The 26,026-nt window shown below is 41.6% G+C and overlaps 1 protein-coding gene across 1 annotated transcript in view; it reads left to right on the top strand.

The window, feature by feature from the left end:
• akap11 (A kinase (PRKA) anchor protein 11) overlaps positions 1-26,026 on the top strand; it is a 118,177-nt gene that overhangs the window by 15,867 nt on the left and 76,284 nt on the right. The window contains 2 exon segments of the mRNA XM_078560612.1: positions 12,241-12,344; positions 15,025-15,135. Coding sequence (XP_078416738.1) covers positions 12,241-12,344; positions 15,025-15,135 — 215 coding nt within the window.

Here is a 26,026-nt window from a genome sequence, read left to right as displayed (position 1 = left end):
TTACTTTGTGGTGTACGCTAGTCGCTGCTTTAAAATGGTACTTTGTGGTGTACACTATTCGCTGCTTTAAAGCAGTACTTTGTAGTGTATACTACTCGCTGCTTTAAAACAGTACTTGGTAGTGTACACTACTCGCTGATTTAAAACAGTATTTTGTAGTGTACACTATTAGCTGCTTTCAGACAGTTATTTGTAGTGAACACTACTCGCTGATTTAAAACAGTATTTTGTAGTGTACACTATTCGCTGATTTAAAACAGTATTTTGTAGTATACACTATTAGCTGCTTTCAGACAGTTATTTGTAGTGAACACTACTCGCTGATTTAAAACAGTACTTTGTAGTGTACTCAACTGGCTGCTTTAAAATAGTACTTTGTAGTGTACACTAGTCGCTGCTTTAAAACAGTATTTTGTAGTGTACACTAGTCGCTGCTTTAAAACAGTACTTTGTAGTATATCCAACTGGCTGATTTAAAACAGTATTTTGGAGTGTACACTAATCGCTGATTTAAAACTTTACTTTGCAGTGTACACTAGTCGTTGCTTTAAAATGGTACTTTGTGGTGTACACTATTCGCTGCTTTAAAACAGTACTTTGCAGTGTACACTATTTGCTGCTTTAAAACAGTACTTTGTAGTGTACACTAGCTGCTTTAAGACAGTTATTTATAGTGTACACTACTCTGATTTAAAACAGTACTTGGTAGTATACATTACTTGCTGATTTAAAGCAGTATTTTGTAGTGTACACTACTCACTGATTTAAAACAGTACTTTGTAGTGTACTCAACTGGCTGATTTTAAACAGTACTTTGTAGTGTACACTACTTGCTGATTTAAAACATTACTTGTAGTGTACACTACTCGATGATTTAAAGCAGCATTTTGTAGTATGTTGGAGTGTAACCTACTCAGCTTTAAAGCAGTATTTTGGAGTGTGCACTAGTGTATTTTGATTGTACACTAGTCGTTGCATTAAAACGGTACTTTGTAGTGTACACTACTCACTGCTTTAAAACAGTACTTGGTAGTGTACATTACTCGAGCTTTAAAACAGTATTTTGTAGTGTACACTAGCTGCTTTAAGACAGTTATTTGTAGTGTACACTACTCACTGATTTAAAACAGTACTTGGTAATATACATTACTTGCTGATTTAAAGCAGTATTTTGTAGTGTACACTACTCGCTGATTTAAAACAGTACTTTGTAGTGTACTCAACTGGCTGCTTTAAAATAGCACTTTGTAGTGTACACTAGTTGCTGATTTAAAATATTACTTGTAGTGTACACTACTTGATGATTTAAAACAGGACTTAGTAGTGAACACTACTTGCTGATTTAAAACAGTGCTTTGCAGTGTACACTATTCGCTGCTTTAAAACAGTACTTTCTAGTGTATACTAGTTGCTGATTTCAAACATTACTTGTAGTGTACACTACTCGATGATTTAAAGCAGCATTTGTAGTGTGTTGGAGTGTAACCTACTCAGCTTTAAAGTAGTATTTGGAGTGTGCACTAGTGTATTTTGATTGTACACTACTTGCTGCTTTAAAACAGTACTTCGTAGTGTACTCAACTGGTAGCTTTAAAACTGTATTTTTCAATCACAATGTTTCTAATTTAAAAAAAATCCTTACAGTTTAATATTGTGGTTGGAACAGTAGATCACCTTTGCAGTGTTAGTGCAGTAGCAGACATGAATGCTTTAATTTGAAACCTTTCATCTGCAGAGTTTTGAAATATTCCATTCAGAATTGATTTTCACTGCTGTTCCAAAAGAAAGACTTACATTTCTAATGTCTTTTATGACCTCAGGATGTCCTTTACAGCCAATGAAGCACTTTTGAAGCTACTGTAACGTCGGAAATACAGCAGCCAATTTGCATACAGCAAGCTTCCACAAACAGCAGCGGGTTAATGAACAAATAATCTGTTTTAATGATGTTGGTTGGGGCATAATTATTGGCCAGGACACCAAGGAGATCTCTTCCGCTGCTCTTTGAATGGCGCCACGGGATCATTTGCATCCACTTGGGCAGACCAGGTCTCGTTTGATGATGCATCCGAAAGACAGTGCTTTCAACAATGCAGAACTCTCTCACTGGAGTGTGAGTCGAGATCTATGCTCAACTGTCAGGAGTGGGACTTGAACCCACAACCTCCAGCTTTGAAACGAGTGTGCTACCCAATGAGCCACAGCTGACACTGCTGTAATGTTTTTAAACACTTACATCTTGCAAGCAGCCTCGTTCCACCAGCCCCGTCAGTACTATCGAAGTTGCATTCTTTGGAAAAGATGAACCGTTTGCTCAGAATGATAGTCACTAAATCGCAGTGTCACATGAAATTTGAATGTGTGCATTGCTGATTGTCTGGATTTCTGTTGCTAGAGTAAAATGGCAGCTGTGTTATTGAGGAGAATGATTGTTGAAGCTGCTACTTGTGTGTGACCCTAAGTGACCCCCTGGCTAGAAATTTCGTTAGACTTTATGCTCTGGTCACTTAAATTAGTCCATCCTCTATTTCCCTTTTCTGTAATTTGAAGGCTTGGGTTTTTGCCTAGAGTACACTGTGCAACTCTGCGAGGGCAATAAAATCCAGCAATGATTTTGGGGTGGCATTCTATTACCAGAGCTTTATGTTAAACTCAATTGATTGTTTGAAAGGTCCAGACATTTCATTTTGGCATTGACTGTGACTCTGACCATGTGTATTTGACATTGGGGAACTGTGCATTATCTAATATGTACATTTGATTGGCATTAAGGCTTCATATTTAAGGGTTCTGATTACAGATGCACTGCTTGAAAGTATGGTGGAGACGGGTTTAATCAAGGCATTCAAGAGGGAATTAGATTATTATCCGAGAAGGAAGAATGTGCAGGCTTAAGGGGAGAATGACACTAGATAAATTACTATTTTGCAGAGCCAGCACAGACACAGCAGGTGAATGACCTCCTTCTGTGCTGCAACCATTCTGTGATTCAAATTGAATGTCATATTTTGCAGGGCAGAAGCACTTTTCTGTGTTTTATGAAATATGCAAAGTGGGTTGCACGTTGCCAAATGAGCAGATTCTCTTTTCTGAAACCTGCATTGGCTCCAGGTTAAATAATGCCTCAACTTTAAAATTCTCATCTTTGTTTCCAAATCCCTTCATGGCCTCACGCGCCCTATCTCTGTAACCTTCTCCAACCCTACAATCCTCCAGGTTATTTGCACTCCTCCAAATCTGGTCTTTTGCACATTTCTGATTTTAGTTGCTCCTCTAATGGTTGCTGTGCCTTCAGCTGCCTGGGCCCTGAGTTCTGGAATACCCTCCATGCACCTCTTTTCCCCTCTTCCTCTCTTTCATCCTCTGAGGCATTCCTTAAAACCTGCTTCTTTCACCAAGCTTTCCTCATCTGCCATAGTACCTCCTTATGTGGCTCGGTGTCAAATCCTGTTTTCTAATCTGACCAATTTTCTTTCTAATCTCTGACTCTGAATGTGATTTCAGTAAAACTCCCATAGTCGGCATCCCTCACCCATCCCACATTGTATGTAGTTGAAGTAATCCTAGGAACCTCTTTTGTGTTGGGACCCTGTGGCTGTATGCAGCTGTATTTGCAGAGTTTAGCAATTAAGAAATCAGTGCGATTGTGGTTTTGCTTCCTTGACCTGTCGGTTGTAAATTTCTTCATCCTCCTAAGGTAATGTACTTGGGTATGAGGGGCTGTCCTTTTTTGAAACATTGTAACAGTAGCTTCACGAGGAAAATTTGGAGGAGATGAAAGGAGCCTGTCTTTTTAGTTACGTGCCATTGAGCTGAAACACCAACCACTGTTGAGAAGTTTGAGCAATATGTAATGACAGGTGTTATAGCTATTCATCATAATGGCAAATTTAGACCAGGATGTAAGAACATAAGGACTAGGAGCAGGAGAAGGAAATTCAGCCCCACGAGCCTGCCCCGCCATTCAATACAATCATGGCTGATCTCATTTCGGCCTCAACTCCAATTTCCCGCCCTCTCCCCATAAACTTTCAACCTGTCACTAATTAAAAATCTGTCCATCTCCTCAAATTTATTCAGTGTCCCGGCATCCATTGCACTCTGAGGTAATGAATTCCACAGATTCACAACTCTTTGAGAAAAGTAATTCCTCCTCATCTCTGATTTAAATCTACCGCCCCTTAGTCTAAAACTATGGCCTCTCATTCTAGAATGCCCCACAAGGGGAAACATCTGCTCCACATCTACTTTGTCTATCCCCTTTAGCATTTTATATACCTCAATTAGATTTCCTCTCATCCTCTCATAACGAGTATAGGCCTAAACTGCTCAATCTCTCCTCATAAGACAAGCCCCGCATCTCTGGAATCAATCAAGTGAACCTCCTCTGAATCGCCTCCAATGCAATTACATCCTTCCTCAAGTAAGGGGACCAAAACTGTGCACAGTACTCCAGGCGCGGTCTCACCAATGCCTTGTACAGTTGCAATAACACTTCCCTATTTTTATACTCTATTCCTTTAGCAATAAATGCCAAAATTCCATTTTCCTTCCTTATTACCTGCTGTACCTGCATACTAGCTTTCAGCAATTCATGCACGAGGACACCCAGATCCCTCTGCACTGAAGCATTCTGAAGTTTCTCTCCATTTAAATAATAAGTCGCCTTTTGATTCTTCCGACCAAAATGGATAACCTCACACTTATCCACGTTAAACTCCATCTGCCAAATTTTGGCCCATTCACCTAACCTGTCCATATCCATTTGTAAAATTCTTATTTCTTCATTGCAACATACTTTCCCACCTATTTTGGTGTCACCTGCAAATTTAGCTATAGTACCTCCTATCTCTGAATCCAAGTCATTAATATAGATTGTAAATAGTTAGGGCCCAAGGACCGAACCTTGTGGCACCCCACTAGTTACAGCTTGCCATCCAGAAAAAAAGACTGATTTATCCTGACTCTCTGCTTTCTGTTGGTTAGCCGATCCTCTATCCAAGCTAATATATTACCCCTAACTCCATGTGACCTTATCTTGTGTATTAATCTTTTGTGCGGCACCTTATCAAAGAAGTTCAGATATACTACATCTACAGGATCCCCATTATCCACTTTGCTTGTCACATCTTCAAAGAACTCTAGCAAATTAGTCAAACACGATTTACTCTTCATATAACCATGTTGACTCTGATGGATTGCATTTTGACTTTCCAAATGCCCCATTACTACTCCCTTAATAATGGATTTCAACAATTTTCCAACGACAGACGTTAAACTAACTGGTCTATAGTTTCCCACTTTCTGCCTCCCTCCCCTTTTTGAATAAGGGTGTCATATTAGCATTTTTCCAATCGACTGGAACCTTTCCAGAATCCAGGGAATTTTGGAATATTATAGCCAATGCATCCACTATCTCCGCTGCCACTTCCTTTAATGGGATGTAGGCCATCAGGGCCTGGGGACTTGTCACCCTTTAATCCCAATAGTTTGCTCAGTACTTTTTCTCTAGTGATGGTGATTGTTTTAAGTTCCTCCTTCTCTATACCCTCTGCACTACCTGTTACTTTTGCGGTGGTACTAGTGTCCTCCACTGTGAAAACTGAGGCAAAATATTGATTAAGCGTCTCTGCCATTTCTGCGTTCACCACTATTAGCTCCCCAGTCTCATCCTCCAAGGGACCAACATTCACTTTACCTACTCTCTTTCCTTTTATATACTTGTAAAAGCTTTTGCTATCAGTTTCTACATTTTGCTCTAGTTTTCTTTCATAATTTAACTTCGCTTTTTTTATTATTTTTTTAGTAACCCTTTGTTGATCTTTAAAAGTTTCCCAATCTTCCAGCCTGCCACTGACCTTTGCAATTTGGTATGCCTTAGTTTTTGCCTTTATGTTATCTTTAACTTCCTTGCTTAGTCATGGATGCTTTTTCCCCCTCTTACCATCTTTCTTTCTCTTTGGAATATATTTTACTTGGGAGGAATTGAATATCTCCTTACATATCTGCCACTGTTCATCAACTGCCCTACCTTGTAGTCTTCCTGCCCAGTCCACTAGGGCCAAATCTGCCCTCATGCCTATGTAATTACCTTAGTTTAACTCCAGAACACTAATGTGGGACTCAAGTTTCTCATTCTCAAACTGAACTTGAAATTCTAGCATGCTATGATCATCTTCCCTCGAGGATCCTTTACTATGAGATCATTCATCAACCCCATCTCATTACACAAAACCAAATCCAGAATAGCCTGCTCCCTGGTTGGTTCCACAACATATTGCTCCAAGAAACAATCTCTAATACACGTTATGAACTCTCCCTCGAGGCTACCCTTGCCAAATTGATTAATCCGGTCTAAATGCATATTAAAATCGCCCATGATTATTGCCATGCCTTTCTTACATGCTCCCAGCATTTCCTGGTTTATACTGTGCCCTACTGCTGAACTACTGTTTGGAGACCTATAGATTACTCCCACCAGGGACTTCTTTCCCTTGCTATTTCTTATTTCTGTCCAGACTGACTCTATGTCTTGCTCTCCAGTGCCTATATCATTCCTCACTATAGCACTGATCTCTGCCTTTACTAATAAAGCTACACCACCTCCTTTTCTTTCCTGCCTATCCTTCCGAAACACTTGAGTACCCTTGGATATTCAACTGTTCTCTCTGTAACCATGTCTCAGTAATTGCCATCAAATCATACCTATTTATTTCTATTTACACTGTTAACTCATTAGTTTTATTCTGAATGCTATACGCATTCAAATACAAAGCCTTTAAGTTTGCCCTATTGTCAATTTTCCCTACTCTTATATGATTCTTTGGTGCAATGTGGCGTTCACACACTCTGTCCCTTCCTTTCAGTTTTTGGTAACAACCAGCCTCGTCACTTAGCTGCACTCTTTGTGCAGCTTAAACTTTGATTTTTTATATTTCCATGCAACTGAACCCTCCCCCTCCACTACTTCATTTAAAGCCCTATCTATGACCCTAGTTATGCGATTCGCCAGGACACTGGTCCCAGCATGATTCAAGTGGAGCCCATCTGAACAGAAAAGCTCCCTTTTTCCCCAGTACTGGTGCCAATGTCCCATGAATTCGAACCCATTTCTCCCACACCAATCTTTGAGCCACGCATTTACCTCTTTAACCTTATTGACCCTGTGCCAACTAGCTCGTAGCTCAGGTAGTAATTAGGAGAGTATTACCTTTTTGGTTCTGCCTTTTAATTTAGCCCCTAGCTGCTCGTATTCCCTCAGCAGAACCTCTTTCCTTGTTCTACCTATATCGTTGGTACCTAGGTGAACCACGACAACTGGGTCTTAACCCTCCCACTCCCAAGTTCCTCTGTAGCCCAAATGAGATATCCTTAACCCTGGCACCAGGTAGAGAACAGTATTTATTCCCCTAACTATACTATCCCCGATTACAACTACGTTTCTCTTTTCTCCCCCCACTTGAATGGCTCCCTGTACCACGGTGCTATGGGCAGTTTGGTCATTCTCCCTACAGTCCCCGCTCTCGTCCACACAGGGAGCAAGAATCTCAAACCTGTTGGATAAGGGCTGAGGCTTCTGTAGTGCTACTTCCTGGATCCCTCTACCTGCCTCACTCATAGTCACACCCTCCTGTCCCTGACCACTGGCCGAATTTAAGGTAGATAATCTAAGGGGTGTGACTGTCTCTTGAAACACAGTGTCCAGGTAACTCTCCCCCTCCCTGATGTGTCGCAGTGTCTGAAGCTCAGACTCCAGCTCATCAACTCTGAGCCGGAGTTCCTCGAGCAACCAACATTTGCTACAGATGTGGTCACTAGGAACCACAATGGGGTCCACCAGCTCCCACATCATGCACCTACAACACATCACCTGACCCTGCATCTCTATTTTGTTTAATTAGCTTTTCGATTTGTTTTTAAATTTCCTACTGGTCTTTAGTTTATCAATCTGTAACATATTTCTCCTATTTACCTTTAATCTGAAAGCAAGTTAGAATAGAGATTCAAAATACACTTTTTAAAATCAACTGGAATTCGCTCTCTCTGCTGAGTTGAAGCTGAAGTGTTAGGCCTCCGATCCTGGACCCCAGTAGTCACCTTTAATCTGAAATCAACTTAGAATAGGTAGTTCAAACTCGCAGTTACTTACTAACCAATGAACTTAAGGTTGTCCTGTGATGTCACTCTTTGTTTTTTTTCACTTGGCGACGGTGACTGCAGAGGACGCTTTTCCCAGACTGCTTCACGGCGATGGTGACTGCAGAGGACACTCTTTCCAGACTGCTTCACGCAACGGTGACTGCAGAGGACACTTTTCCCAGACTGCTTCACGGCGACGGTGACTGCAGAGGACACTCTTCCCAGACTGCTTCGCGGCGACGATGACTGCAGAGGACACTTTTCCCAGACTGCTTCATGGCGACGGTGACTGCAGAGGACACTTTTCCCAGACATCCATAACTCAGTCTCTGTTTTAAGTCATACTTTGTCATTTTTATCTAATGCTTTAATTTGATATTCGCATTTATAGCTAAGAAGCAACTTAGTAGAATAACTATCAGGATAGACTAAGGTTAGACCCCAGAAATGTCAAGGCTGAGAAGTGACCTAATGCAGTTCTTTAATTATGAAGGGGTTTGATAGGGTAAGGTAGAATAAAATATTACCACTTGAGGAGGTGTCTGAAACAAGGGCCCATAGCTATAAGATAGTAATTAATAAATCCAACAGGGAACTCAAAAGAAACGTCTTCACCCCGAGAGTGCTGAGAATGTGGACTTGTAACATGGAGTATTTGAGGTGAATGGCATAGTTCCCTTTAAAGGGAAGCCAGGTGCTTGAGGAAGAAAGGAGTAAAAGTATTGCTATGTCAGTCGCGTTAGATGATGTAAGATGGGAAAAGCAGTGTTGGGCGGAGTGTAGGAGATTCTTTGCTGCAAAGTTCAGAGACACTTAAAAAATACAGCAGAAAGGTGTAATTACAATGTGGTAAAATGCCATTATAAATTGGGTCATAGGAGTTTATAATGGGGGAAAAGGTTGCTACAAAACTGACATAGAAGACAATAGGAAGTATAGTTTTGTAGAGAAAGAATGTGCAGTGACATAAGGTTTCTCATATGGGCATATAGAATAATCCAAACTGCACACTACATGATGGTATATCCTTCATGTATGGGAAAGGCAAGGTATCAATGTGACCAGATCTAATTTCTAGTTTTAAAAATGTTTATTAAATTGCTGTTTGTTCACTTTCACCAACAGTGAGCATCAACAGCTGTAATCGTCACCACACCCTAGTCCTCACTGCTCTAAAGTATCTTGGAGTGATGGCAGTACAAAACAAACTTCCTGACCTATCCAGGTAACCGCATTGAAAAGATGCACAACTTGTGACAAGAGTTGCTGATGTATTGAAATAACTGAGTGAACCTGTGACCACGTCACAGTTCTGCTCCCACTCTGAAGCCTCTTCTCATTTCTTATAGATCCTGATAGATGTCCCTGGTTAGATTCCTGTGCCTAACAGCCCCACATTGATAAGTGGGGAACTCCCAGTGAGAAATGTGGGTATTCAAATAGACTTATGAATTGAACTGGTAAAATTCAGCCTAGAGAAATGTAAAGTCCTTCATGTGCTGGGGGTGGGGTGGCACAGGGAAATGGGGGTATCGTCGCGGTTGTTACTGGACTAATCCAGAGACCTGAATGAATGACCCAGATACTGGAGTTCAAACCCCACCACAATGGCTGAAAAATTTAAATTCAGTTAATGAAATAAACCTGGAATAAAAAGCTAGGATAAATCATGGTGACCATGAAAATGCGGGTATGTTGTAAAAACTCATCTGATTCACTAATGACCTTAAGGGAAGGAAATCTTCTGTCTTTACCTGGTCTGGCCTATAATTGACTCTAGAACCAAAACAAGCCACTCAGCTGTATAGTTGGATGGACAATAATGCTAACCTCAGCAGCAATGCCCACATCCTGTGGATTAATAAAACAATAAATTGAAATGATTACAACAATGCTCAGTGGCAGTGAGTAAAGCAAGTCAGCTGTTGTGATGTATTAAAAGGTCAAAATGGAGCTGAAATATTGAGGTAACCATGCCACTTTATAAGTTACTGTGCTCACTTTTGGGCCCCCACAGTTCAAAAAAGATATTGCAGGAATTGAAAATGATCAGACAGCTACCAGAATGATTGAGGCGATGGTGTGATTGAATTATGAAGAGTAAGTTGGCTGTGTTCCCATTGAAAAAGAGAAGGTTGAGGTAATGTGACATTTTTAGGATTCCAAAGGGACTAGAGTACAGAACACGACAAGTTATTTCAATTTGTCCATTGCAGTGTTATCAGAGGACCCCTGCACCTGAGAGGTCAGTCTGTGGAATAGGGTCCCTATGGAGATGGTAGAAGCAGATAGTATTGGTTCATTCAAATATAAACTAAATTTTCTACAAAAATAATATTTTGGGATCTTCTCCACTTCACCCTCCATGAACCTGAATTCATCCAAAACTCTGTTGCCTTTAGCTTAACTCACACCAAGCCCTGTTCACCCATCACCCCTCTTTGTGCTGACTTACATTTGGCTCCCAGCCCAGGAATACTTCAATTTTGAAATTCTCATCTTGTTTTCAAAACCCTCTGTAGTTTCAGCCTGCCCTGCCTTCAACCTCCTCTAATCCTAAAACCCTCTGAAATCTCTGCTCCTCCAATTTTGGCCTTTTGTGCCTCCCTGACTTCCATTGCTTCACCATTGGTGTCTGTGCTTTCAGTTGTCAAGGCCCTAAGCACTGGGATTCCCTCCCTAATCATCTCCACCTCTCTATCTCTCCTTAAATACACCCCTTAAAATCTGCCTCTTTCACTAGGCTTTTGTTCACCTGTCCTTGTGTCAAGTTTTGATTGATGATGCTCCTGTAAATTGTCTTCGGACATTTTATTAAGTCAAAGGCATTATACAAATATTGGGATACAGTATGTAAGTAATTTAAAGCACCGCATGGTAAGTTTAGCATGCTTGGGAGGAACAGGTAACTTTGGAAATAAGGTTTCCAAAGCTGTCCACCAAAGGTGTTTTCTTCACCTCATCTCGGCTGTAGACTAATTCACAGACATTGGTTGCTATGATTAGTTAACAACTCCCTTATTGTAGCATGTGGCTATCGGGATGGTAAAAGGCAAACTAGGTGAACCTTGGCTGTTCTTTCGATCTCTCAGTTTCTTGGTTCCTGTACATGTGCACATCAATCATAGAATCATAGAATGCTTGCAGCTCAAGGTGCTATCCAGATATTGTGCACTTTGCACTCCACTGATATTCAAGTTAACTTTGAAAAATTCTTGTGATTGAGGATAGGTTTTGTCTGTTGGGTTTATTCTACTATAGAATCTCTTTCTGTGGTAGTTTGGTAAGGACACATTAAGCTCAGAAAAGCACTTGATTATGCTGTATTAATCTGATCCAGAGTGGGAGCAGTTGCAGCAGTGGTGAGTTCATTGGTGAAATTCTTTGGAAAATGAATAACAGAACATTTCTGTTTCCTAGAACAGCCCTTTGTTGACGCCTCAGTGAATGAGATTCCCATTTAGATTGCAGGTAGTACTTTTATGAAAGTACACCAATGTGAGGCTGGGTTGAGAATGCTTAAACCTATTTGCATTCTGCTCCTTGTTCCTAACTGTTTTGGGTTAGGTCCGAACACAGACTCCAGAGATCGAAGGATCCTTGTACTTGTGTATTTCATGTGGCATGTGTTTTTAAGGCAATTCTTTAAAATAGTTTTCTTAAACTTAAGTCAAAAATAAAACTCCTGGAACATATTTGGGGTAAGTGTTTAATTTACTAAGTGCATAACCTTAAACCCCCTCGGTCAGCTTTAAGTTCTTATTGATAGGGATATTGATGTCTGGCTTGTCTGCTGAGTAAAGACTGTCCACTGTTAATTTACAGCTTCAGAATTTAAATGCCATCTGCATGTCACTAGTTTTCATTTTTACACTTACCCCCAGCTTTGATCTTTTTTCACCCGTCTTAAAACAATGTTAGAAAGACTTGTACAATGTGATGTAGACAGCCCGTCACTCCAAAGCAGTAGAACAGCTGAGGTTTGGTTTTCTTTGCAGCTTCAGACGTTTTTGAGGTGAGCTTCGCCTGTTTTTTCTGTCAGTTCATCCATGTCACCATCTTTCAAAAAATGACACTGTTTATATTATCTGTTTGCAATAGTCTCTGCTATGATTATCAATGCCAGACCCTGCATCAGTCATCTTATGAAGAATAACAGGATGGGAAGTGGCTGTTCCAAGTCCAGACTGTCTCTGAAGAAAGAGGTGACTATTTTATATCCACTTAATAGTTACAATATGCATGAAAGAGTCATTGATTTCAGGACTAGCTTTAACATGAAAGATTTTCTATATTGTCTTGCACTGTTATCAAGTGATGGGTTGTACGAACCATTTAAGACTTTGACCACATTTTGTTTTGTCACATTTCTTTATTGAAAAACTTAAGCATAATCACCTGAACGTGGTGATGCAATGTAAGATCAAACAGCAACCGGGCAAAGATGAAATAATTGGACATATTCTTCAAAACCCTGAACACAGAAAAAAGATTCTTTGAATGAAGATGTTGGAAGCAAATAAATATCGACCAATTAGTTATTCATCAATGACAAAACTTAGGGTTAGCATAACATGAAGTAATCTTCACATTACCCTAACCGACAGTGCCTTCTGGGAGAATCTCTTGAGATATTTTGCTATGGTGCTGCCAGCTTAACTCTTTCCACCTGCTTTGGATTGCTCACCTGTGATTCACAATAACTAAGTAATCTTTGTTTTCAGTGAGCTGTGCTTTATCTTTCTCTCAATAATGTTTCACACTTGATTTTATTTGAGTTGTTTCTGATTCACAAGTATTAACATCTTACCCAGGGGTTTGTTCAGTGGGTACATAAAAAATGTTGGCACCTGTGCCATTTTGTCAATTTTGGTCGATCATTCCTGTCACAGTTCAACCACTTAAATCAAATTATTATAAAGTTTGTCATTTTCATTTCGATGCTGCTCAATATATTGTTGTGGGTTGTTGAGAATACCTATCAACTTTGGCTTGGTGGTAGCACTTTCACCCCTGAGTCAAGAGGTCATGGGTTCGAACCCCACTGCCGACCTTGAACCCCATAACCTCGGCTGATTTTTGAGTGTAGTACTGAGGGAGTGCTGCATGGTTGCAGGTGCTGTTTTTCAGGTGAGATGTTACATCAAGGCCCTGTCTGCCACCTCAGGCAAGGGAGCGCATGGCACTATTCAAATTCAGACACCAACACCACTAAAAAGATGAACTGTGGTGTGTTACTGTTTTGTGAAACCTTGTTTTGCATCAGTTGGCTGCTGCATTTTCCTACATTACAGTAGGAATTACATCAAAGGCTGTGAAGCAGACATGATATTCCGAGGATGTGAAGGGTGTCCTACATATGTAAGCTCCTTTAATGCAAGGCAGTGTTAAAGACGTCTATGGATGCTTCAGCACTGAAACTGGATGTTCCAATGATATTGGAAGAGATTGCTGTCCTTCAGCAGTGTAGAACAGGACTCGTGTATAGCCAGATGCATCCCAGTTTCATTGTGGGACAGCACGTTGTCAACAATAGCGTTTGGCGTTTTTATGCCTCTTGGTTCTTGCTTCATCTGCCCTGCGGTCTGCATGTTTATTCCCATTTTTCCAAAGAAGTTATTTTTTCAACCAAGAAACCGGAAGAAAGGAGAAGTAGATTTCCAAGTGATCATGTGAGGGTGGGAGAAAATTGGACTCTAGTCCCTTGTTGCATCCTCTTGAATTCTTTGTGGGCCATTGTCCTTTTTTCCACCCATTAACACTGACTCTGTCCCCCACCCCCGTTCATGCAGTCTGACCCTGTCCCCACCCACCCACCCCCCCCTTCACACTGTCTGACCCTGTCCCTCCCCTGCTCTTTTTTTTCATGGGATGTGAGTGTCGCTGGCTGGGCCAGCATTTACTGCCCATCCCTAGTTGCCCTTGAGAAGGTGGTGGTGAGCTACATTCTTGAACTGCTGCAGTCCATGTGGTGTAGGTACACCCACAGTGCTGTTAGGGAGGGAGTTCCAGCATTTTGACCCAGCGACAGTGAAGGAACGGCGATATATTTCCAAGTCAGGGTGGTGAGTGATTTGGAGGGGAACTTCCAGGTGGTGGTGTTCCCATGCATCTGCTGCCCTTGTCCTTCTAGACGGTAGTGGTTATGGGTTTGGAAGGTGCTGTCTAAGAAGCCTTGGTGCATTCTTGCAGTGCATCTTTTTTTTAAAAAAAAAGTCCCAGGTTAGCATTGAAATGCACAGATAATGCCATGTCCTTCCAATTTGTAGAAGAAAACAATCACTCTTGAGAGCTATGATTCGAACAACCTGCTTGAAATTGGTAAATGGTCCAAGTGGTAGACAAACTGGGTTTCGAGGTGTTCTGCGGCTCCTGGACCCAGTCTGCCATTTCTGATGTGTGTTGAACTATCTCTCTCTTTGGATAAGAACTAAAGGCCCTAGGGGGACTTTTCAATATCTTCAGCAATTAAAGGAGCGTCGCATGGCTTATGCCAGGAATCTTGGTAACAAATTTTTAATGCACCTTAATGACCTGGCCTTGTTACTGGTACAATGTGGAGGCTGCTTCCATTCGATGTAGATGGTCAAAAGTCATCAACAATGTTTGTTAAGTAATTCAGCTTTATATAGTTTTCAATTTTTCTTTTTCCCATCTATAGTTAGATGTTGCCTTAAATATGTTGAGCATACTGAACCTTGGGACGTATAACTGGAACCAGTACTTCCCTCTAAATTTAAATAGTTCTTTCCTCATGCTGTTTTCTTCCTCTGCCTCTGCATGTGCCTGAACTGATAATCCCCCTGAACCATTCCTTAGAGTGTCCTTTTCACTCAGAAGTATTTTCTAGAGAAACTGAGGATTGTTACTTTGCTGTTTATCTAGATGCTGAGCGGCCAACAGCAATTTTCGATGAAGTGCTTGTTACAGAGCACAAGACGACTGTGTAATGTTACACTCGACCAGCATTGGAAGGGAGTGGACAATCCAACGGAGGTGTGTACGTAGTATGTAGAGTTTGCATAATTAAGCATTTTTCTCAAAAGAGTGTCAAACAGGACTGTAGTATATTGTGTATATTACTTAGTGCTGTGTGTGCGTGCTTTGTAAATGGGGGAAGTAATGCACTCTTACTGTGTAAACCTACTTTACTTTTGTGACAACATTTTACTGAATCAGAATTGTTTATTCTTTGGGTAGTTTATAGGACAACAGAAATATTAAACGCGCAACATGAGCTAACAATAAATATCATGTGGGGATGCATTGACTTAGGTTAAGGAAAGGAAAAATGTCCAAAATCTGACTAATAGCACAGGGTTGCAGGAAGCATATTCAGCAATACCAAGAGTGTGACAAGGAAGAAAACTTAATCGAAATGTCAGAATTGCAACACTGTGACAGGCTGTTTGATCCAAACAGCTTACGTCAGTGCTCATCCTACTCTGATGTGCACACCCTGTTTCCTTATCCCTTTATCCCACCTTCCTCGAATCATCTATCTAAATATTGACCTGGTCTCTGCTTCAATCACTAGCTCAGCTCGTGTGTTCCCCAGCCTCTCAACTCTCCATGTAGAAAGGTTTCTTCTACTTCTACATTTTAGATTTAATCTTCGTTCTATACCTCAATCACTGATTCTATCTACTCTCTTTCATCCCTTCATCATTTTAAACACTTTCCAATCAACTCATAATCCCTTTAATAAAACAGCCAATTAGTCCATTATGTCTATGCCAGTTTTTCACTGGAGCAATCAAAAACCAATCCCAGTACTCCACGCTCTCCTCATAGCTGTGTATTTCCCTGCACTTGGTCTGGCCTTCACTGCTTCCCATAGCAAAGCCTTCATGCTCCCTAAAACCCTCTGTATCAACACATTTCCCCTTGTCTCTCTCCACTCTCATTTAATAATTTTAAATTAATGGCCCCTCAACATCTCTTTCCCAACTAAAGGAAATGTTTTCTCTTTCACCTCTTTTAAGCTCATCGTAATTTTAAGAACTATTAATTATTATCTCCCCTTTTCCTGCTCTAATGAAAGTAATCCATGGAAATAGAAGAACACACAGAATATCGAAAGCAGCAAACATCTAATAGCTTTCTCCACTCTGAAGAATAGCTTTCTCCACCCACAATCCCTTACATTTGGTAAATAAAGTACTCTGACAGCTCGCAGCCCTGAAGAACTAATCATTACCCAGCTCAGCTTTTCTACTTTGGCACCTTCTTCCCTGAAAGAGAAAATCATGGATTCAAGCCCTGTTCCAGAAACTTGAGCAAATTATGTAGACTGACCATTTCAATGCAGTACCAAGGAGTTGCTGCATTTTCAGAGGTGCTATCCTTTGGATGAAATATTATCTCCTAAAAGCTGAAATGGCTATTTGTGTCATGCGTAGGATAGCATGTTACCAGCCTGACAATTGCTTTTTAATTGTTGTATATCATATTGGTGACCCCATAGAATCTCATCATAATCTTTCTAAATAAACTAAGTAGTGGGGGCAAGGGATCAAATTTGGGAAGATGTGGTAACTCAAAGAGCAGGGACAAGACAAGAGAGACAGGCATTAATATGGGAAATGATAAACAGACTGTGACAGGAAGGGATAGAGAGTATAAATCTAAGAATAAATCAGCAGACAAGGCTAGAGGTTACAAAAATAAAAGGACAAAACTAAAGGTTCTGTATCTGAATGCACATAACAAAATAGATGAACTGACAGCACAAATAGAAATAAATAAGCACAATCTGATAGCCATTACAGAGACATGGCTGCAGGATGATAGATTGCGACCTGAAAATTGAAGGGTACATGACATTTAGGAAGGACAGGAAACTAGGGAAGGGTGGAGGGGTGGCTCTGTTAATTAATGATGGTATTAGCACAATAGAGAGGAATGACCTAAGTTCAGGATGTAGAAACAGTTTGGGTAGGGATGAGAAATGATAAAGGCAAGAAGTCACTTGTGAGAGTGGTGTACAGGCTCCCTAACAGTACTCACATGGCAGAACGGGATATAAAGGGAGAAGTAATGGGTGTTTGTCAGGAAGCTTGTCAGATAATCATGGGGGATTTAACTAGGTAGGATTAATTAATGACCTCATAGTGCAGGCGCCCCTAGGTAAGTGATCATAATGTGATTGGTTTTAACATTCAGTTTGAGGGAGAGAAGAATGGGTCCAAGGCTAGTATTTTAAACTTAAATAAGGGCAATTATGAAAGCAGAGCTAGCTAAAGTGAACTGGCAAATTAGGTTAAGGGATAGGTCAACAGAGATGCAGTGGCAGACATTTAAGTGGATATTTCAGAATACACATAATAGACACATTCCAACGAGAACAAAAAATTCCAAGGGGAGGACCCACCATCTGTGGTTAACTAAAAAAGTTAAAGATTGTATCAAACTTAAAGAAAAAGCATATAATTGCACAAAGATAGGTGCCAGGTCAGAAAATTGGACAGAATGTAAAAAACAGCAAAGATTGACTAGAAGATTAATAGGGAGAGAAGAATTAGAGTACGAGAGAAAGCTAGCTAGAAGTATAAAGACCGATAGAGTTTCTGTAGATTTTTGAAAATGAACAATGTTAACAAAATGAGCATTGGTCCTCTAGAGTGAGAGAATGGGGAATTAATAATGGAAAAAAAGGAGATGGCAGATGAATTGCATCGGCTTTACTATCGAGGATACAAGTAACACCCCAATAATAGCTGTAAATCAGGAATTGGAAGAGAGGGAGGAATTCAAGAAAATTACAATCACCAGGGAAGTTGTACTGAGCAAATTGTTGGAGGTGTGGGCTGACAAGTCCCTGTGTATTGATGGACTTCATCCTAGGGTCTTAAAAGAAGTGGCTGGTGAGATCGTTGATGAGATTAATGTTTATTAATTTTCCAAATTTCCTGAGATTCGGGGAAGGTTCCAATAGATTGGAAAATAGCAAATGTAACTCCTTTATTGAGAAAGGGAGGGAGACAAAGCAGAAAACTACAGGCTAGATAGCTTTCATAGGGAAAATGTTAGAAGCTATTATTAAAGATGTTATAGCAGGGCAGTTAGAAAAGTTGAAGGCAATCAGGCAGAGTCAAATGGTTTTGTGAGAGGGAGATCATGTTTAACAATTTATTGGAGTTCTTTGAATAAGTAACATGTACTGTGAATAAAGGGGAACTGTTGGATTTCCAGAAGACATTTGATGAAGTACCACATCAAAGGTTATTGTGGAAAATAAAAGCTCACGGTGTAGGTGGTAACATATTGGCATAGATGAAGATTGGCTAGTTAACAGGAAACAGAGTTGGCATAAATGTGTATTTTTCTGGTTGGCCAGATGTAATGAGTGGCATGCCACAGGGATCGGTGCTGGGGCCTCAACTTTTTACAATTTATACAAATGACTTGGATGAAGGGACCAAAGGCACAAAGATAGGGTAGGAAAGTTAATTTGCGAAGAGGACATAAGGAGACTAGAAAGAGATTTAGATAGGTTAAGTGAATGGGCCAAGGTCAGGCAAATGAAGGAAATGTGGAAAATTTCACATTGTTCATTTTGGCAAGAAGAATAAAAAAGAAGCTTATCTAAATGGTGAGAGATTGCAGAGTTCTGAGATTTTTTATCATGCATTCATGAGATGTGGGCATCGCTGGCTAGGCCAGCATTTATTGCCCACCCCTAATTGCCCTTGAGAAGGTGGTGGGAGGTGTCTTCTTGATCAGCTGCAGTCCACGTGGTGTGGGTACACCCACAGTGCTGTTAGGAAGGGGAGTTCCAGATTTTGACCTGGCAATATAGCTCCAAGTTATGATGATGAGTGGCTTGGAGGGAAACTTCCAGGTGGCGGTGTTCCCATGTGTCTGCTGCTCTTGTCCTTCTAGATGGTAGTGGTTGCGGCTTTGAAAGTTGCCATCTAAGGAGATGCAGAGGGTGTCCCAGCGCATGAATCGCAAAAAAAAGTATTCAGGTACAGCAAGTAATTCGGAAAGCCAATAGAATGTTATCATTTGTTATGAGGGGAATTGAATGCAAAAGTAGGGATGTTATGCTTCAATTATGCAGGGCATTAGTGAGATCACATCTGGATTGGTCTCCTTATTTAAAGAAGTATGTAAATACGTTGGAAGTAGCGCAGAGAATGTTTACTAGACTAATACATGGAATGGAAGGATTGCCTTATGAGGAAAGGTTGGACAGGCCATCTGCTGAAGTTTAGAAGAGTAAGAGGCGACTTGATTGAAACATGCAAGATCCTGAGGGATCTTGATAGGGTGGATTGGGAAAGGATGTTTTATTCTGGGAGAATCTAGAACTAGGGGTCACTGTTCAAAAATAAGGGGTTGCCCATTTAAGACAGAGATAAGGAGACATTTTTTCTCTGAGGGTCGTGAGTCTTTGGAACTCTCTTACTCAAAAGGAGGTGGAAGCAGAGACTTTGGATATTTTTAAGGCAGAGGGAGATAGATTCTTGATTAACAAGGGGGTGAAAGGTTATCAGGGGTAGGCAGGAATGTGGAGTTGAGTTTACAATCAGATCAGCCATGATCTTATTGAATGGCAGAGCAGGCTCAAGGGGCCGAGTGGCCTACTCCTGTTCCTAATTCGTATCTTCGTCTGTTCTGCCTACTCTGGTTGTACATTATCACATTGTCAGCCCATTGCATTCAGGGGAGATGTTACTGGACTAGTAATCCAGAGGCCCAGGCTAATGCTCCTGGGATATGGGCTCAGATCCCACCATGGCAGCTGGTGGAATTTGAATTCAATTAATAAAAAATCTGGAATTGAAAGCTAGTCTCTGTAATGGTGACCATGTCAACTATCATCGATTGTGGTAAAAACCCATCTGGGGTTTATCTAATGTCCTTTAGGGAAGGAAATCTGCTACCCTTACCTGTTCTGGCCTAATGTGATTCCAGATCCACAGTAATGTGGTTGACTCTTAACTGTCTTCTGAAATGACAAGCCACTCAGTTCAAGGGCAATTAGGGATGGGCAACAAATGCTGGCCTTGCCAATGATGTCCACACCCCATGAAACAATAAATACATAAATCATCCATCTCTGATGGATGTTGATTGGCTGATTTCACATCAAACCTTTGTTCGGCTTCTTGATGAGGTTGGGGCAGTGTGGAGAATGGGAATCCCAATTTGCTCAGTTTCACCATTCTGATGTTGAAGCAGGATCATTAAATAATTGGATGCTTCTCAATAGTCATGTAATTGAAATATTCAACATTTCAAACACCTCGGTCAAGGATGCAAATGGTATCCTGGCCCAATGATAGTTTCTTTGCTTTTGACAACTAGCTCTTAGACCTTGATCATGAATTCCGTTGACTTACCTGAGTCTGATTAGTATGGCTTGCAATTTATAGATAGAATGCTGTCACCCCTCAGAAGACCACTTTAATACAAAAGACAGTTCCCAATTTAACTGTACTTCTAAAACAAATTTGCCCTGCATATAGCTATGATCATGTAAATATTCAAATGGTTACAGTCCCTGCTGCAGAATGGTGACCATATGTGCACATAGTACTGTAATGTGAATGAAGTCACTCATTCTTTCAGTGTTGGTAGTAGAATGAATTGTGTACAAATGGACTATACTGTTAGAACATCTGATGTTCAGTCCATCGGAGATTTAGAACAAACCTTTCCCTTACTGCTCTCATATACAGATTCCTACTGTTTATGTCTAAAGTTATGCGACACCAAGTTAGTTGGGCCACACCAAACACAATTAAATTGCTTTGGACATTGCATCCCAGCCCAGAATAATTGACTAACTGTCCCAGAATAATCAATATAGAATTACAATAGTAATTTGCTGGAATGAATTTGGCACCCTGGTTTCCCAGTAATCTATGAGAAGCGAGGGGAAGGAAATACTAATTTAATCAACACCTAGGTTGACAACAATACTTATAAGGTGAAGCATCACCATTACAGCACGCATTTAGTGTTTGATCACTATTGAGGTTATTCACATTGAAAGGCAGTAACAACTGACATTTATCTAGCCCCCTTAATATAGGGCATTATCAAACAAACTTTGACAAGGAGCCATGAAAGAAGATATTAACAGACGCGACCAAAAGCTTGGTCAAAGAGAGAGCTTTTCACAGAATCACAACGGCACAGGAGGAGGCCATTCGACCCATTGTGTCTGCACTGGCTCGCCAAATGCGCATTATGACCTAGTGCAATTGCCCTGCCTTTTCCCTGTAATCCTGCACATTGTTTATGTTCAAATAATCATCTAATGCCCTTTTGAATGCATTGATTGAACCTGCCTCCAACACACTTCCAGGCAGTGCATTCCAGACCAGAACCGCTTGTTGTGTGCAAAAGTTTTTTCTCATGTCACATTTGCTTCTTTTGCAAATCACTTTAAATCTGTGCCCTCTCGTTCTTGATCCTTTTACGAGCGGGAACAGCTTCTCCCTATCTACTTTGTCCATCCCCTTCATGATTTTGAACGTGTCTATCAAATTTCCTCTTAGCTGCCTTCTCTCCAAGGAGAACAGTCCTAAACTCTGCAATCTATCCTCTTGGCTGAAGTTTCTCATCCCTGGAACCATTCTCATAAACCTCTTCTGCACTCTGTCTAATATGTTTACATCCTTCCCATAGTGTGGCACCCAGAACTGTGACAATACTCCAGCTGCGGTATATCGAGTGTCTTATATAAATACAGCATAACCTCCCTGCTCTTGTACCCTATGCCCCTATTAATAAAGCCAAGGAGCATCTTAAAGAAAAAGAGAGAGGTAGAAGGAGTGGAAATTTAGGGAGGGAATTTCAGAGCTTGGGGCCTGGGTAACTGATGTCACAGTCGCCAGTGGTGGAGCAATTAAAATGGGTACTGACCATGAGGCGAGAATTAGAGCAGCACAGAGATCTCGGCTGTGGACAGGAGGAAGTATAGAGATGTGGAGAGGTGAGGCTATGGAGGGATTTCAAAACAATAATGAGAGTGTTTAAGTCGAAGCATTTTTTTTAACTGGGAGCCAGTTGAAGTCAGCAAGCACGAGGGTGATGAATTAACAGGACTTGGTGCGAGGTTGGATACAAACAACAGAGTTTTGGATGAAGTTAAGTTTATGGGGAGAAATTTCTCCCTGTCGTGCGGGCAGGGCAGGAGTGGACGTGGGCGGGCACGCAGCTGATCACCGGTGGCAATCGGCTGCACGCCCTCATTTTGTGTGACGCGCATCTGGAAGTGTGCAGGGGGAAGAGGGAGAGACAGGGCCTGCACTCTTTTGTGCAAGCGCGCGAAAGAGCACAGAAATCTCCCTGAGGCACGGAGCTGCCTCAGGGAGATTATTTTCATTATTAAAACTTCAAAAAAAAATAGAAAAAATTATTCAGACATGTCCCCTCATGTGAGAGTGTCACATGAGCTGGGACGTGTCAATGGATTTTAATAAATTTTATTTGATTTATAATCCCGTGGATGAGGTTTCATGATAAAGGCGAAGGCTGCCTTGGCTCTTCGCCTGCCCACCAACCTTAAGGTTAGTCAATTGACCTAAATTAGTTAATTAATGACCTTAATAGGCCTTTGACAGTTTGGCGGGTGCGCAGCCGACTCTGCTGCTTGTCTGCCGAACTGAGGATCAGAATGCCGACGTCACCACGCATCATTTTACACGTCGGTGAGCGGGGTCTGCCCCTGCATGCCGACCAGAAGATTCAGGCCTGTATAGCGTGGAAGATGGGAAGACTGCCAGGAGAGCATTGAAAAAGTGAGGCCTAGAGGTAACAAGGCACGAGGGTTACAGCAGCAGATGAGCTGAGGCAGGATGAAGTTGGGTGGACAGAGATGGAAGGAGGCAGTCTTAATGATGGTGAGGATGTGTAGTCAGTTCATTGTAGGGTCAAATATGACATCAAGATTGCCAGTGGCCTGATTTAATGTGAGACCATTGGCAGGAAGAGGGATGGAGACAGTGGCTAGGTTTGTGGCGGGATCTGAAGGCAGTGATTTTGGTTTTCCCAATATTTAGTTAGAGAAAATTTTGGGATTGATTCAGGATTGGATGTCGGCTAGTCTGCCAATTTAGAGGCAGTGGAGGGGTCGAGAGAGCTGGGCCTGAGGCAGAGTTGGGTGTCTTTTACGTACTCAGAAAACCAGACAAATTCTTGGATGATGTTGCCGAGTGGCAGCATATAGATGAGAAATTGGAGAAAGGTTAGATGGCAGGTAGATAAATCTTTGGGGACACCAGAGGTAATAGACCATGAATGTTACGGGCAAGATATAATTTGACTTGTTACTGACTTGTTAACAGCTGAATTATTTAGTTGTAACCAGTAGTTCATTGTGTGAGGTTATTCTATAGCTTTGTAAACTCAACTCCATGACTTTGATGGTAGAATTCCTTCTGGAAACTTACAGTGTGTCACAATCTGCGGCCACCTTCCTTGCTCTTTGCTTCTCTTCCTGGCTCAGTTAACGGGAAAGCGTATGTTTGCTCTGTGCGTCTTTAGATAGCTTGTGCCTTCAATTCATTAAACTCTTTATGGCTTGCTTTCCTGCCCTGAATTGACCTCATCCTGCTTTTGACTTCTTGTGACTCCTTTGGCTCTGGCTGCTGTTGTCAGACTTGAATGAGCTGGCCACTGGTGGAGTGATGTGGACTGAGAGTTCACCTTTGGATATCATAAATTGTATTGTCAAACCCTTTTCTAAGGTCAAGCCTCAAATTCTACATAAGACAAGTTAATAGATCCTCAAAGTTCCATCCAAGAAGTGTCAGTTTTGGCATGTTCTGATGGGGCAATGCTATTTGCCATTGTCTAAATCCCTTAAATTAAGCTGCAGCTTTGATCATAATCCAGGACTTCAATATTTTCTTTAATAATTCCGCTTTTGGATCCCAAAACCTAAGCCAACAGTCTGTCATCCATGCACTACTGACCATAAGATGGTTTGATCATGCTTCTGACTCTAAGCTTTGTTGGTGAGAGAGGTTCTTGTGTCATTGCTGTTTTTGCCAGGCTCGCTAGACAGAAATGCTGTTTCTTTTTTTTATTCATTCACGGGATGTGGGCTTCGCTGGCTAGGTCAGCATTTATTGCCCATCCCTAATTGCCCTTGAGAAGGTGATGATGAGCTGCCTTCTTGAACCGCTGCAGTCCATGTGGTGTAGGGACACCTACCGTGCTGTTAGGAAGAGAGTTCCAGGATTTTTACCCAGCGACAGTGAATGAACAGTGATATATTTCCAAGTCAGGATGGTAAGTGGCTTGGAGGGGAACTTCCAGATGGTGGTGTTCCCGTCTATCTGCTGCCCATGTCCTTCTCGATGACACGTGTTTGGAAGGTGCAGTCTAAGGAGCCGTGGTGAGCTCCTGCAGTGCATCTTGTAGATGGTACGCACTGCTACCACTGTGTGTCAGTGGTTGAGGGAATGAATGTCAGTGGATGAGGTGTCACTCAAGCAGGCTGCTTTGACCTGGATGGTGTCAAGCTTCTCTACCACACACCTGACTTGAGCCTTATAGATGATGGCCAGGCTTTGGGGAGTCAGGCGGTGAGTTACTCGCCACAGGATTCCTGGCTTCTGACCTGCACTTTTTTTTTTATTCACGGCGTATCGGCTTTGCTGGCTGGGCCAACATTTATTGTCCATCCCTAATTCACAGAATCACACAGTGCAAAAGAGGCCCTTCGGCCCATCGAGTCTGCACTGACACGTGAGAAACACTTGACCTACCAGCACTTGGCCCATAGCCTTGAATGTTATGATGTGCCAAGTGCTCATTCAGGTACTTTTTAAAGGATGTGAGGCAACCCAACTCCACCACCCTGCCAGGCAGTGCATTCCAGACCGTCACCACCCTCTGGGTAAAAAAGTTTTTCCTCACATCCCCCATAAACCTCCTGCCCCTCACCTTGAACTTATGTCCCCTCGTGACTGACCCTTCAACTAAGGGGAACAGCTGCTCCTTGCCCATGCCTCTCGTAATCTTGTACACCTCAACCAAGTCGCCCCTCAGTCCTCTCTGCTCCAACGAAAATAACCCAAGTCTATCCAACCTCTCTTCATAACTTAAATGTTTCATCCCAGGCAACATCCTGGTGAATCTCCTCTGCACCCCCTCCAGTGCAATCGCACCCTTCCTATAATGTGGCGACCAGAACTGTACATACACTACCCCAACTGTGGCTTCACCAACGTTCTATACAACTCCAACATGACCTCCCTACTTTTGTAATCTATGCCTCCATTGATAAAGGCAAGTGTCCCATATGCCTTTTTCACCACCCCACTAACATGCCCCTCCGCCTTCAGAGATCTATGGACACACACGCCAAGGTCCCTTTGTTCCTCAGAACTTCCTAGTGTCATGCCATTCATTGAATATTTCCTTGTCAAATTACTCCTTCCAAATTGTATCACCTCACAATTTTCAGGGTTAAATTCCATCTGCCACTTATCTGCCCATTTGACCATCCTGTCCATATCTTCCTGTAGCCTAAGACACTCAACCTCACTGTTAATCACCCGGCCAATCTTTGTGTTATCCGCAAACTTACTAATCCTACCCCCCACATAGTCACCTATGTTGTTTATATAAATGACAAATAATAGGGGACCCAGCACAGATCCCTGTGATACGCCACTGGACACTGGCTTCCAGTCACTAAAGCATCCTTCTGTCATCACCCTCTGTCTCCTACAACTAAGCCAATTTTGAATCCACCTTATCAAATTACCCTGTATCCCATGTGCCTTCTTTATAAGTCTCCCATGTGGGACCTTGCCAAAGACTTTGCTGAAATCCATATAGACTACATCAACTGCATTACCCTCATCTACACATCTGGTCACCTCCTCAAAAAATTCAATCAAATTTATTAGGCATG

Source organism: Cetorhinus maximus, chromosome 16 (assembly GCF_964194155.1).
Source record: "Cetorhinus maximus chromosome 16, sCetMax3.hap1.1, whole genome shotgun sequence".
In the NCBI taxonomy this organism is placed as follows: domain Eukaryota; kingdom Metazoa; phylum Chordata; class Chondrichthyes; order Lamniformes; family Cetorhinidae; genus Cetorhinus; species Cetorhinus maximus.
This window is presented reverse-complemented; position numbering and strand designations above follow the sequence as displayed.